Source organism: Lonchura striata, chromosome 1, assembly GCF_050655825.1.
Source record: "Lonchura striata isolate lonStrDom1 chromosome 1, ASM5065582v1, whole genome shotgun sequence".
Lineage (NCBI taxonomy): Eukaryota > Metazoa > Chordata > Aves > Passeriformes > Estrildidae > Lonchura > Lonchura striata.
Window position 1 is genome coordinate 3,804,738 of NC_140703.1, and position 15,588 is coordinate 3,820,325.

The 15,588-nt window shown below is 39.8% G+C and overlaps 1 protein-coding gene across 29 annotated transcripts in view; it reads left to right on the forward strand.

Annotated features, from left to right (window-relative positions):
* Window positions 1-15,588, forward strand: part of BBX (BBX high mobility group box domain containing) — a 152,095-nt gene that overhangs the window by 107,346 nt on the left and 29,161 nt on the right. For 27 of the 29 annotated variants that reach the window (XM_085589187.1, XM_085589329.1, XM_085589243.1 and 24 more), the window contains 4 exons: window positions 1,009-1,089; window positions 3,209-4,124; window positions 4,991-5,129; window positions 8,190-8,338. In XM_085589187.1, coding sequence (XP_085445313.1) covers window positions 1,009-1,089; window positions 3,209-4,124; window positions 4,991-5,129; window positions 8,190-8,338 — 1,285 coding nt within the window. The remainder of the gene's footprint in view (window positions 1-1,008; window positions 1,090-3,208; window positions 4,125-4,990; window positions 5,130-8,189; window positions 8,339-15,588) is intronic. The other 2 variants (XM_085589292.1, XM_085589147.1) reach the window with 1 other exon arrangement.

Here is a 15,588-nt window from a genome sequence, read left to right on the forward strand (position 1 = left end):
GAGCTTGGGAAGTGCTGTGAAGAGCTGCACCTTCCAGGAGATGTAGAGACAGTGTTGGTTTTTATTTCCTTTATGGCAGTGACAGGCCAAATTCTGCGACTGACTATATGTTGACTGAGAACAATGAAAAGTGAGTTTGTGGGGACAGGGAGAGACAAAAGAGTGTAAATACTTTGGTTCCTCAGTCCCTTATAATTTCACTTTCTTACACAGCCTAAAGATAAGAAACCCACAAGCCTGGTCAGAGATAATGATGGATATGTTGTTAAAAAAATAACTTTTTTTTTATACTAATTGCCAGTCCTGATACTGATACTTTAAATTTGTTTAGAAGATCATTTCCTTGCACCTAGCTCAAAACTGGTACCGAACACTCTAAAGTATTGAAGATCATTCCATGATACAGGAAAAAGATTCTGGAGGATAATCAGCTACATGCTTGCATGACAACCTCCTTTTATTCTGAGGAGTACTAAAGATTACCAAAGGCTTGAGGGCTTCTGTTTAACTTTGGGTTCAGAGCATCTCTTTTATATGAGTCCTAACACTAAAAGGCAATACCATAACCTGAAAGAAATAGCCTCTTTAACCTATGATAATGAAATGAAAGAATTAAAAATTTTGGAATCCAGTGTCTTGCTAAGCCTTTAAAAACACCACCAGCTGGATTGCATGCTGGTGTAGATTGTTGCTTAAAGCTGGAGTCTGTTCCTGTGTGAGAGAACATGTGTTTCAGTTCATCCTGTTCCTCAAAGGGAGTCCTGACAAGAAAAACCCCAAATCTGCAAGTATTATTTAGGATACAGTGGCATTATCCACCAGAGCAGTGTTGGAGTGGGCTTTTATTCAATAACCAGCACGCACAGGTCTACACTTCCTTTTAGTATATAATCTTACGAATGAATTTTGGGAAGAGGGAAACAATCTGTTGAAAAGCTGTGTCATAAACATAAAAGAACTGGTAGTGATCAAAGAATGTTTTATTTGTGTTGATCTTTTTCTCTATAGATTTCTTCAAGTACATCCCATTCAGGGCCTTCTGATTTGACGAAACAGTGTGGAACATCAGCATTATTTCAGCTGGCAGAGGTAATACTAAACCACTGGTGACTAATTGCCCCAGGTGCAGTGGGGTGGAGAAATAAAGTTATTGATTGCCAAAGTCTGCAAGGCAGAACAGTGATACAGTTATTGCTCTGCTGCTTATAGAGCCATAAATTACTATGGCTCAGATGCCACAAGTCAAAATAGAGGTTTCTAAGAGTATGATGCAGCTGCAAAGTGGCAAAGGGACTTGGTTGCAGTTGAACTTGATTCAGTTTCTTAGTTTAGGCTTTGAGGTTTTAGGGTTTAGCTGAGGGACACAAATAGTTGAGAGAGAGGACAGGATGACTGTGTTATCAAATTTGGGCATTGCCACTACAAATTCATGTTAATGGTCATTAAACATGAAACAGCTGCTTTCATTTGTTTTTGCTTTTCATGCCTATTTTATTTTTCAGGTGAACTAACAGGTCAGTAACTTCTCTAGAAGTTCTGCTATGATACTCTCAGCAGATCTTCCTTCTGGGAGCAGTTTAAACCAATGGCACTATATTGAAATTTTGCCTTTTTTGTTTCTAAACACTTTTTTTAAACTTTCCCAGTCTTGAAGATTGTTTAATTACAAGTTTATTTTCTGATAAGACAGATGCCATTTTTTTTTGTAGCCACATTTATAGCTCTGTACTGCTGGTTATTGCAGAAGAAGCAAATGTATAAAAGGAAAAAATTCATTGGCTATGGGGCTATGGGGTGTATGTTGAATTGACAAAATATTCTCAGTCCAGTGAGCTCCATCTTAAATATTGAGCTTTAGCTTCTGAAAATCACAGGCTGTGCTTGACATTGCAGTGTAGTAAAAAAGTCACAGAAGTACCTTTGTACCAGGAACCCAGGTCAGCACAGGTGTGGAGTTCTCCTTTGCCTACTCTAATCTGCTTCCCAATAGATCCTGTGTGTTGCCCAAGCTGTGGTGCTTTACAGTGCTCAGCCTGGCTTGTCCTGAACCAGATCAGTCATTTCTACCTTGTGCAGCAAGAATTTTGGAAATCTGCTACAAAAACATCCCAATTGTTGGTGTTATGTTCTTACATAAATCGGTATGAGAGAGTTTTTTAGTTTGCAAGGAAAAAAAAGTTGCCAATTTGAGAAATCTAAAATCACCTAAAGAGAGCCCAGGTGTCTTGAGGAGGTCCAGCCATACTGACCACATGGCTGAGCTGCAGGAACCTTCTGATGCCTGGTTCTATGCAAGCCTCTTCCATCTGGTTTTGCTCCAGGTGACTGGTTGACATTTGTTCTAAAAACAAACTGCACTGGGAATTCAGCTTGGGGGCTTTGAGAGAGAACAGTAAGAACAAAGCATGTCTTCCCAAGGGAAGGACTACCTGCTGTAGATGTGTCCACGTAGCTTACAGGTGATCCAAAACAGAGAGGATTCCCTAAGTCAGTGCTGCAGGAACATGACATGTTGAGGACCTTCTGACAGCTCTTTTTCTGAATATCGATGTTCCCCAGATAGTATAAGGATTTTGGTTTCCATTAGTGTTATCTCCAGGAGGAGATAACCATGGCAACCATTGCTGCTTTGCAGTTCTTTGCAAAATAAATCTGTGACATGAGAAGAAAGATTTGGGAGGCCTTTTTTACTACCTTTCAAATTATTTCTTGCATTCAAGTAAAATAAAATAATCTCAGTTAGGGAGATTAAGTAAACATTTTTTCCCTCCCTCCTTCAAGGCCATTTGGAAAACAGAAAGGAATTGTATTTGGGACATGTGAAAGTTAAGGTGGGAACGGATGTGAGATTCCAAGTAGACTGTCTGTGGCATAGTCAGAGATAATCTGTTCTGTTGCATTTCAGATATTCTGAAAATCTATCTAGCAGTGGGTTTCCAGATGATATAAAGAGCCTTAAAGGAAACACCACTGAGATCAGTTGGAGTCTTTTTCTCTTAGAGCAATGAACCTTACCAGCCTTATTCTAGCACTTAGTCCTCATCCCACTGCATCAGTTTCAGCATGTCTTCAGCCTGCTTCTGGAGCAAGTTTGCTTTCCTAAACTAAAATGCCAGAAAGATTCCCTGGTAAATGCTTCTGTTAGTATATGTAAGTAATGTTAGCACTTGATGTCTGTTTCATGGGACTGTTTTTAAACTTATTTTAGATGTGCCTTGCTTCAGAAGGAGTAAAAGTGAAAGAACCTGGGAAAACAAAAGTGGAAGCACTGGAAGATGAGGAAGGGGAAGTGTCAGAGGACATGGAAGTAGAACTGGAGAAAACAACAGCAAAAGACTCCAGTAATGGAAAAGTAGAACAATCAGAAATAGAAAAAATGCAAAATCCAGATGAAACAAAAGCTGAGGAATCAGAAACTGCAAAATGCAGAGACTTTACCAGTCTTGCAATGGAAAACAGTCCTTTTGAGAGAAAGGATAACACAAAGGATCACGTGTGCCGTTCTCCAGAGCTTTTCATGAGTGATATGACTATCCTTGGCCTAAAGCCAGAAAAGATAAAGAAGAAAAAGAAAAAAAATAAGCTGGACCGGCACACAAATGAAAAATCCACCCCTAAAAAATCTTGTAAAAAGAGGCAGTCCTCCGAGTCGGACATTGAAAGTGTGATGTACACAATTGAAGCCGTGGCCAAGGGGGACTGGGGTGCTGAGAGACTCGGGGATACGCCCCGCAAAAAAACCCGCCCCGTCTCAAACGTGAAGGGAAGCACGTTGGATACAAAATCACCAAAGAAAAAAGTGAAATCGAAAGAAAAGAAAACGTCAAAGGAGAAACCAATGGAGACCACCAAAGAATCCAAGCCTCCCGATTTCCTTAGTATTGAAGCGGGCAAGGAAGTGCCGTGTGAGGCTTCTGAGAACATGAAAGTGGAACCACTGACCCCAACAGAGGAGGTGGTACCCCAAAGCTTACCAGAACAGGTCAAAACTGAGGACAGTGACTGTGTTAAAAAGATAGAAACCTGTGGCTCCAGGAAATCGGAGAGATCTTGCAAAGGTGCTCTTTATAAAACTCTGGTGTCAGAGGGCATGCTCACATCTCTGCGCGCTAATGTGGACAGAGGTGGGTGGCTTTGAGTGTTTTGTTTACAGCATGAACTGCAAAAGCTTGCCTGGAGTGGGAGGAAAAGCAAAAATCCATGTTGAAGCTGGAGTTTGAGCAGTGTGCAGTGGGAATGTTGTGTCTGAGATGCTAGGGACAGGTAGAGTGACTGGACTCCATGTTCCAGGGCAAGTCTTTTGAAATCTTGCAATCTGTGTTCCTGCTTACCTCAAGACTGGTCTATTTTCATCTTTCTTGATCTGAGTTTTAACTTCTTGACCAAAGGCTTTGTTGTTTAATTTGTCAGCCTGTTGATAGATGTGTGTGGGACTTGTGATGTACGTAACCCCAAACAATTACCTTGTTTCTATATAAACAACTCTTGTGGTTGTGAGCACAGTTCTCAATCCTGCAAAAAGCAAATGTATTCTGGTTTTGCTTTGGTTAGTTTTGCTGTAGGCAGTAAGTGAGAACCCTTTACCTTGTGGAAGGACAAATTTGAGATAATATCTGGAAGCTTTCAGTGAAATGTCTGGAAGTGTATTTTTTCCAACTGGTAGATTTATATGTGTAATTAGAACAATTAGGAAAGAAAAAATGTTTGTAATTTAGGGAAGCTTATTACTGTACAGCTCTAAATCTTTTTCTTCTTTATACCTTAAGAGATCCCACCTTTTAAGATAGTCCAGGAAAAGACAGGACAGGGCATACAGAATAGTTGTCAATATCATCATTGCCCAGTTTAAAATGAAAAATGTTTTGTAACTGCCTTAAAGGTCAGGCTTCATAAATTGCCATTGTGACTGGGTACACAAGTTTCTTCGGAGACTACTTTGTTTTGGAACATTTTTCTAAAGATGAGAAACAATTTTCTGCCTTCATCACAGGAAAAAGAAGCTCAGGAAAAGGTAACTCCTCAGATCATGAAGGATGCTGGAATGAAGAAATCTGGGCCTTTTCCCCAAGTGGGACAAGTGGGAACAAAAAACTGAAAAAGACTAAGCCAAAGGAAGAGTTTGTTTTTGGGTAAGTTGTGGCTTAACATTGTTTGATGTTTTAGTTAGCTCAGCCTAATAATTTGAGTCCTTCTCACTGCAGCTAAATTATCTGCATCTAACACACAAATAATCCCAATTCCAAAAATGAAAAACTCTGTGGGACTGAGTCATGCTCTAAATACCCATCATTTATATAGCAAAGTAATTTCTTTGAGATCTTTCCTGGTTTACACCACTGTAAGTGAATTTGAATGGTGTTATTTGCTCAGTGCTAAATAAACCACACAGTATTTACCTGCTCAAAAAGTAGTGAAGAGGGTTACTTAGGTTCTCAGAGTACTTTGCAAGCACTATTTAAAGTTCTGTGTAGGTGTTCAATCATCATAAACCAGATTAGACTAGAAAGAATAGATCTCTTTCTCCACTTAGAGAGATTGCTTACAGAGGAATAGTAAACAATGTTCTTATATTGGCAAATAATGATGATAAATATGTCATTTTTCTATTGTAGAGAAAAGATATTTAAACTGTTTATGTCCACCATTATGAAATTAAATATATCTTAAAAATAATTAATGAGCATAGATACATTAAAATATAGCAAGAATCCACAGAATTACTTTTCTAATATACAAGTAGTAATTTTTGTCAGAATATTACAGGTTTATTTAGCTGTAGGCACAGTAGTTAAATCTGGGTAGTCATTCATACTTGCAAATTCTTGCAGATGGGAAAATGTATTTAAAAGGGGGAGTTTTTCCATATTTCATGCTTAAAATTATAATATGTTTGGTTTTGCAGGTTTGCAGTACCCTTTTCACAACCTAGTTTATGTGACATCTAATTGCAGCTCACTCTCAGCAAACATATTAAATCAGTGGGAATCCCCAAATATTGTTTATTGGAATAGTTAAGAAAAAATAGTTAAGAAAAAGTGGAGCACTGTATTTTTAGAGCTTTGTATAAGTTTTGGAAATACTTTAAGTTGAAAGATTGAAAAATTTTCCCACATACTGGTGGGAAAACTGATCACATCTTACAGCATAAAAGAAAGTTGTTGTAAATTATTTATTCAACGGGTACCTAGGAAAATTGCCTAAATCATTCATTCAATGCTACCCTCATTGAGCTGGCTGAATGAGAAAACACATATTTTCCAATCTTTCATCTTTCTTCAGTTGCCTCACTAAAGAATATTATTTAGTGAACTCCGTAAAGGCAGAATTACAAATGTGTGAAGCATAAGTGCTGGAGAAGGTATCCCATATTCCATTTCATGACCTGATCTTCTGGCTACTTGAAGAGCTGGTTTTATCTCTACTTAACTCCCTCTGCTCCCTTCAGCATCACATTTCAGCCTCATTTTGTACATGTGTTGGTGGAAGGGTGTTCACCCCTACAGAACGGCATCGTTTTCATCATTTTCCCTGTGTGCTCTTACCTTCCCCATCAGCATTTCCCTGATATTCCAGGTCAGATGTGCTTTCCCCATGCCCACTCCTTTGCTAAGCAGGGCTCTACCTGCACGTATCTCCTGGCAGGACTAGGCTGTGCACCATGAACACCTCAGCTCAGCTACACCAGGCTCTTAAAATTCACAACAGTGTGAATGATTTTTTATTTATTTAAATAATTAATCACTGACACAGAGATAGCAGCACACAAGTTATAAATTCCTAGCCAGGAAGGCAGCTCATCTCACCTGCTGTCAAATGAGGTTTGGCCTTCCCAATTAGAGCTGCAGCCCCTCGCATGCCCTCCGGGCAGGAGGTGAGGCAGGTGGGAGAGGAGCTGAGTCAGAGCAGAAAATGGTTTTGTGATTGTCAGGGAGCATCTGTGTGGAAGAGAAAAAGGGAGCAGTACCAAGCACTACTGATGTCAGAGACCTTTGTGATTGAAAACCAAAATAAAATGTGTGCGCAAACCAACAAATCTCAGCGTGCACCTGGTCTGCAAAGAGCCAAGGCTGTATTTTAAGGTAGTAAATTGCTTCCTGAGACAAGTAATAATTAAGGAGAAAAAAATTATGTATCCTTCTGTGTAACAATGCTTTCAAAATGCAATTTGTTTGAAGTGCTGCTTCAGAAAGTATAGAGAAGTACTGTGTTTCTTGTGATACTTCCAAGTGTATAAGGGCCATCCTTCCAACAGTCATGCCAACTTCTGTCAAGTCGAGGTTTTTCATAGAAAGGAGAATTAAAAACAAGTGAAATATGTCATTGTTCCGCTATCATTGACAGTGCTATTTATAACCTGCCTAACTGTGTGCTTGCCTTTAACTAAAACGCAATTTCTACTTCTGCCTGGATGCAAAAATTTGCAGGAGCAGAGTGCTTATGCAAGCCAGTGTAGTCATTACAGCTGGAAATGCTGTGCTATCCTCTTTTGAGTGCTTTGTTTTCTTCTTATTAGGAACAATCATACCTTGTCTGTGGATTTCTTGAGTTGTAGTTAATCCGCTGACAGTCATTCAGGTTAAGCTGCAGTATGAGGCATGTTTGCTTTCATGAAAGCATAAACTAGTTACATTTTTCATTTCACAGCAAATGAAATACAAGAGGAGAAAATCTAATCACCCAGAACAAATGCAAAACTAATTCCCACCCCAAAGCTTCATGTTTCAGAATAGCCACAGAGGATTGATTAGTTTGACATTCTTCTTCTGGTTTGAAATGCTGTTTTCATTCTGGTGTAAGAACTTCTATGTGAAGTTATTTTATTGGTTTATTTATTGTTTTTACTGTCTTTGTTCATTCCCCTCACAGAACACACAAATCTCTTGTACAAATCTGTGCAGCAAAGGGAGCTAAATGTCACCAGTATGACATTGATTATTTTTTTCCTAGTTTTAACATATGCTACTACAGTAATCAATTTGCACTGTTACAAATGCAGAAGCAGAAATGTGCATTCTCATTCCAAAGTTGGATTAGTATATACTGGTTTGATATTTACAGTGTGTGTACTTACCTGATTTTCCCCTCTCTGTGTAGAAGGGTGTATGTGTTTACACACATAATCTTAAACAATATATTTTTTTCTCCAGAAAGAGTTACGTTTAATTTGAATGGTTTTGTTTCCCATTTAGCATAGCAAAATTGGAAGAAGAATTTGCAAAGAAATTCAACAGCCTCCCTCAATACAGTCCTATTACCTTTGACAGGAAAAATTCAGCTGTCTCGAGGAAAAAGCGAAAGATTGGAAGCGGCTCATGTGAACTACCAAAATCCAACAAAGGTAAGTTGCCAAGTGCAGGAAGTTCTTAAACAATGGCAGAGCTGTAACAAGCTCAGGAATTTATATATTCTTGCTTTACTGTTACTGGTGAAAAGTCTGAAGTCAGAGAATTACCTGTTAGTGGGTTCTCATGTGGTTTAGTTTTCAGGCTGATTGTTTTCAGTCTTGATTCCTGGTTTACATGATAAGTAGAACTGGGTAGAGTTTGTACACGAAATGTATTTCTCCTAGCAAGAAAGTTTTTCAAAAACTTGAGTTTTTGTGAGGTAAGTGAATTTGACAAGTTTTCCCAGGAGAAAATGGGGGGAAAAGGGCATATGATCAAAGGTTACATTTTCTAAGCTTAGTTTTTTGGCTGTTCTAATTTCACTGTAATTTTAGTGTCTGTAAATTAAAATATAAGATACCAGAAATGTCTGAATGAAACATCTGGAATTATTCTTTTATGAAGATTATAGTTCTGTCAGAGGTTTTGAGTAAAAATGTCCTGATGTGATTAAAAAAAAGTTAGAGGACATGAAAACCAATTCCATACCCAGCTCCATTGCTGAGGCTCATGGAGGGAGAAACTCATGACCCACTTGGCTATTTTTTTGTACTGACAACCTGTGACACAGAGGTGGTAGAGAAGTGACAGTGTGGTAGGGTAAAACTACTTTTATACCGTGGCAGAAATACTGGTGCAAATATACAGTATAGAAGCAACACAAAATTAAGGAATTATATGCCAGTAATTCCACAAGACAAAAGGATCCTCACCAGGCACAGTTTGCAATGTGAAGTTGGTTTCCTTTTCTGCAACAATGGTCGTTCCACTGACTGATAGGTTTTAAGATCTAATACGGCTGTTTTAGCCAGGTGACCCTGGATTAGATCTATGCCTTTTGAATGCTTCACAAATAATCACATTACAGAGTGCAGGATTGAGCAGCTGTTCTTTTATAGTGCCTGCCAGTTTTTCTATTGATTTTTGTAATTAGATGTGCAACAGCCACTTAGCAAAATTAGACTTGTGCTAATACCAAACTGGTTCTGACTTCAGCTGCCTTTAATTTTGTTTTATGGTATGTATTTGACAGAGCTTCTTAAATAAGCATGAATGAATTGCTTTACAGCATGATAACACACTGGTAATTAAGCAACATCTGTTGAGAAGAAAACCTCCTCAACTACAGTGATCTAGCAATTGAAGTTGTAGTAGCAGCTCATTGGATTTCTCACTATGGTATTTACCTGTTCAGGTGTCTGGATGTTTAAAAATTCTGCAGGCCCTGTGTTGTTTGGGAATGGTGGGCTAGAATTCTGCCTCAAGCCAGGTAGCTCAGAACTGCATTCTGCTTTTGGATAGGCTCATCCAGGAGAGTTTAGTTTTTATCTTTGTCAGCCTTGGCTCAAGGGAAGGTCAAAAACGTAACTGCAGGCTGGTTACAAGCCTGACATGAGCAGCTTTGGCACAGCCCTGCAGAGACAGCCAGGGAGCATTTGCCTCTGGCTGACAATAAGGGCTCTTTAAATGAAGCCAGCTGACTTTGCACTGAGCAGATGGCAAACAATCACATGAACTTTTCCACCACTGTGCTCTGGGGTTGCAACAAGCAGCCCCAGGGCAGGAATATCAGATAGCAGCACTGCTCCTTCTGTAGTGAGCATCACCACAGCCCCAAACTAAATCCAGACAGAGCTACTGATACCTGCTCCTATTTCCAGTGAATGTTGAATTCACACACGTTAGCTGGGCAAGCTGACAGTTCTGTGGTAGTCATTTCAACTCCCTGAAGAGCAAGATACAGTCAGCTCTCAAGAGGTAGCTGAAAAACTTTCCAACAAGCCATTTTTCTTCTGGAAAAGAAGGATTGCTAAAAAGTAAATATTTGATGGCAATAGGTCAATTTAAAATGTTTTATATTCTTAGGATGTGTTAAACTAGGATGTGAGTTGTGGATTTGAAATGATCTGACCTAAAGTGCATACAGGCAAGCTTTACTAGCTTAGTAAAGTTTGTTCCAGTTGAGTCAAACATTTATTAAGCTCAATCCTCAATTTAATTTGTGATGTACTGACAATCTATTGAGCCCCACCGTGCTGTTGTCTGGTGAAGTAAAGAGTAAAGACTCTTAGAGAACCCTGGCCTCCAAAAGTGTAGCACAAGCAGATCTGTGTGCTAGGCTACTGCAGGAAATGAAACTGGCATTTTGCAAATATTTTATATATATATATATATATATATATATATATATATATATATATATATATATATATATATAAAATAGATACATATTATGCAAAATAATAGAGCTTGGTTTGGTGTGGTTATGTTTTTTTTTACACCATTAGAATTAAGCAAAAATAGCATTTTTGTGCAATGAGCATGAGCCATGAAGGGTCAGTATTGTTTTATGGGTGTGATGACTGTATGGGGATGTGGGAGACCTTTGCACTGCTCTGCATTACTGTGTTGTGTGGAGTTGTTTCTGCTGTGTGGCTTTTCCTTGGGTTTGTCTCTGCCAGGTAATTAGAAGATTTGTTCAGTACAGATAGTGTCTACAAGTGTTTGTGGCCTGTGGATGTTTCCAAATAACAGATAAAAATCAGTAGGGATATGTTTAAGTAAGCACTCCTGCAAATGATGTGCTGGTTTATTTGAAAGAGCGTGTCCAGGATCATAAACTATCTATTCATTTTTACTCAACACAGATAACTAGTTAATTTTTGAAGTCCACAGTGTCTACTAAACATTTAAAATTTAAAAAATATGTTGGAGTGCTGCACTCTAAACCTTCCCCAAGATGCTGGGTGAATGAAAAGGGAGAAATGTTTTTGCTTGTTGTGTTTGGGGTGTTTCACGATTGTAACTATATGTTTAATAAGTTTTATTTTTGAGTAAATGGTGCTGGATTGATTCTCTATCAAATGTCATTAGCTTATACCTATGGCAGGCTTGATTTACTACCTGACCACACATCCAGATTTGTCAGGATGTTTTCCTGCTCTGGAAAATCAGAAGGGCAATGCCCACTGACTACTTCAGTTGTGCTTGTCATGTCCAGTCCACACTTCAGCCAGTTCTTTCACATAAAAACACCTGAAGAACCATGTAACATGAAAGCTGTTTCACATTCACATGCATGAAAGAAAATTTGAACCATTTCTTAAATGAGAAAGGTTTTCCCCCAGTTTCCAAATTGTCTAAATTTTGCTCCCACTGAAATGATTTGGGATTTTTCTTCAATGGGAGCAGGACTGAACCAGCCATAAAGCTTTGTCAAAATCCACATCAAGCATTCTCAACTGGGAATATGCACATAGAATAAAAATGCCACAAAATGGCTGAAGAATACAGCTATAGTGAATCTGTGCAGATGGTCTGCTCCAACATTTACTGGTGCTGTGACTGTTTTCTTTTTTTTTTCTTTTCTTTTCTTCTTTCCAATGGCATATGTGCCAAAACATCCCACCATGCAGAAGTCAGCTGTCTGCAGTGAGTCACTTAATCTGCTTGTATGCAAAAGTGAGCAACAGGCAGAGTCATTATTTCTGCTTTGTACTTCGAAGAAATGCTCACTTATACAACAAGCACTGCACTAAAGCTCCCATTTTGGGAAGGCAAAGAGGGGAATGCACAGTGTGCTTTTATTTGGGGAAGGGATTTTGTCTACCTTTTTTTTTTTTTTGGCTTTTTTGTCTGTGGCTTCTAGGACTGGAAATAAAGCATCAGCTTAAAATGGATGCTGCTTTGTGGCATTCCTCTTGGTCTTAGCTCTGGGGTTTTTTTGGCTCAAAGCATTCAGATGCTTGGAGATTTCATGCTGTTAATGTTCCAAGGATCATGACCTAAAAATACAGAGCCTTCCTCTGAGAGATGCAGAAATGCACAAACTGTTTGTCCTGATTTTGTTAGGATCTTATTGAAACGTCCTCAATTTGATCAGATCCTTGAAAAGAGGGAACTTTTTGAGAGCAAAGGGGGCCTATGCCCAGAAATTTGGAGGAAATGCAGTTATGGTTCATTTTCTTGCCTGCTGCTTCCCCAGGCAGCTGCCACTGGCCATAGCAAGTATTCCCAGGAGGAATCCCTGCTGCCCTCAGTGAGCACTATGGACAAGCCAAGGATTAAATCCTCTGGCAATTTCTGAAGTGCTAAGGAGAGGAATAACTGTATAGAATATTGCCAACAGAGCAAGACGAGTAGATGACTGTACAGCAATGTCAAGTAAACTAAAATTAAAAGTTGTTTTTCAGCTTTCTACAGGAAATCACATCTAGGGTCCGTTGCCTAACAGAAAGACTTTCAGATTAGATTTTCAGTCATGGATTTTCTCTGGGATGAATGTTCACAAGTGGCATTTGTTCAAAGTCTTGGAATACTTGCCTGTTGTCCCTGTGAAACAGGTGTAGCCCAGCCAGGCATGCTGTCAGCTCCAGTGTGGTGTCTGAACTTACACTCTTAGGGCAAAGAGTGTGGATGAAATTCCTTGTGGAGTCAGAGGTTACATTGTCAGGTCCAAGTATGAACTGTTGGCTTATTTAGCTATTAGCCCATCTTCTCTTTCAATGCATTTGTTGCCACAGGGTATTCTAAGTGTCACTGGATACTGTCTCACAGGAGTAACAGCTAAAATGGAAGGAAACAGAAGGTTTCCTTACTGAAAGATATTTTTTTTTTTGTTCTATTAAAGTCCTTGGGTTTTCCATATGGGAAAGTGTCATTTTGCAGATACAGGCTGGTGACAAAGGTGCCTTTGATATGGGGAAAAAATAAGTGAAAGACACAAGTTTTCCCCTGTGTGCAATGCTGGTAATTTTCTGAGTTTTTCATTTCAGTTGTTCTGCTTAGAGTTGCTGACATTGGCTTTCTGTCACAGTGATTGAAGTGGTTTGTATGGTGCAGGATGAGCTGTAGAAATTGAGACATGGGTGATATGTAACATGTTGCTTCTTCAAGGCACCTGGAAAATTCACTAATTGGCTAAGTAAAAAGAATAATAATAAAAATGTCACAAGAATCATGTAGCTTCATAACTCTGTCTTCTTCTGGAAGTGGTGGGAAGGCTTTTCTGTTGATGTGGATGAAGTATTTTAGCTTGGCCAAAAGAAGAGCTTAGTTCTTTTATTTAGGCTTTTGTTGAAGCTCCCCAAGCTTTTGCATTCCTTGTTTTGCATTTTTGTTGCACTGACACTAGATTAGTCCTCTGTGATACTCAGGAAGTTGTTGTAAAATTTGCAGAACATCACTTCAGTAAGCTTGAGTGAATATGGCCTCTTCTATTGTACTTTCTGGCATTTCCCATACAGGTTCTAGTCAGGCTGTTCAGATTCAGGCTGATGTTGCCTAAGATGATCTCTTGCTTGGACTTTATTTGGTTTGTTGTTTGACATCTAGATTTTTGGAAGTTTATTAATCTTTCTCCGAAGTTTTGATTTCTTCCATATTAAAAAAGAAGTAGCAGTGAGACACAAAGCCAACGTGGGCAAGATGTTAAAGTTTTTATGCCTGCCACTGGCTGGATTTTAGCTTTCTCTCAGTGATTCTCAGTATTGATCAGACAGCCTAGTGTCTCTGAATGGTTTACACTTCATAAGACTAAATACTTCTTCCATGTGCTACACACTTTACTCTTTTCTTGCATATAGAGTCTGAGATGGCAAATTGCAAATGTTGGAGTAGATTTACCCTGATTGCACATTCCTGTATGGTTGCAGTTGTGTCTCAGTAGCTAATGTGTGTGTCTGGTTCCTTCTAAGGATGAGGAGGAGTGAAAAAGGCTTTTGTGGTGGGTAGAATCCTGTTCCAGGTGAGCTAGAGATGAGAAGAACACCTGCTTGTTAGGCTGTAAATCATCTTGTCAACATGCCCAGCATCTCATTTCTGTTTGGGCTGGTCTGTTCTGAACTAGCCTGAAGACTTGCTTGTCCACTGTGTCTTTGGAAATAAGATTTTGAAGCTGAATTTCTCTAAACTCCCAAAAATTTGCTTTGCATTGTGGAAATTATGCATCTCTTACGCCTATGTTGCTGTTGTATCACTGACTGCTCCCCTAATGAGGCAAAGGTTAACTTCTTGATGACATCTGATAGTGACATATTTTGTGGTCCAGTGTCACACAAGATGTCTTCTGACTGCTCCCAGTAAAGACTCTGTGGACAAAGTAGGAATGAAACCATGATCTGGACATAACCTCACCTTCCTCCTTTGGGGGCTTTTACTTTTGCACTTAGTATATCTCATTTCTGGTCACTGGAAAGGCAGTTGTAGCTCTTGCATCCTGTGGTGGACTGGCCCTGGCTGGTAAGTATGTTCCCACCCTGTTGTTCACTCCTACTGTGGGATGTGGAAGAGAATAGGAAGGGCAAAAACAAGGTAAAACACTTCCTGGGTGTAGTAGTTTTGCAAAACTATTACACTGGGTCAAGAAGAAGACAGCTCTGTAAGTCAGAGGGAGGAAACAAGTAATACAAAATTGAGCAGTCTCCACTAACAAACTGATGCCCGGCCAGTATTTGAGCAATGGACAACTTTAAAAAACACTTTCCCAAATGCAGTTTTGTGCTGAGTATGGTGTGAAATGCCTCTTGGCCAGTGTGGGTCAGCTGTCCCTGCTATGTCCCCTCCCAGGCTCTTGAGCACCCTCAGCCTGCTTGCTGGAATGGCAGAATGAGATGCTGTGTAAACACTGCTCAGCAGGAACTAAACTAAATGGGTGTTTCCAGCACTGCTCTTTGCTCCCTCCCAGCTGTGTGTGGGAGTCCAGGGCTTCCCTCTGGCTGCCCTGGCAGGTCTGGGACCCTGGCAGGGGTCAGGAACCCCCCTGGACAGAGCCCCAGAGACACTGGCTGTGATCTCTGCCCATGGAAAAGAGTTTGCAATCTTACAGCATGAATTACCAGCTCTGAGGGTTTGATATAAGTAATAATTAAGTGTGGCACGGGTGCAAAAGTAAAATTTTAGGATTCTAGATGAGGGGTCCAAAGGGGACAAGATGGAGGAAATTGGGTGTGCCTTGTCCTTTTTCTCCTTCTTCATGCCCTCCATGTCTCACTGTGGTGTTGGCATTTTTCTGTTGGTTCAGGCTGGGGACACACTGTCCAACGTAGGTGACAGATATTGGCACGTTCTTGTAAATCCAGCCCAGGGAGTTTCTGGTATTTAATGTTTGTCACATCCCACTGAGGGCAGAGCCCCACACGCTGCCCTGCAGGACAGAGCTGGGCAGGGCAGCAGAACATGTGAGAGATAAACAGAATAAACAACC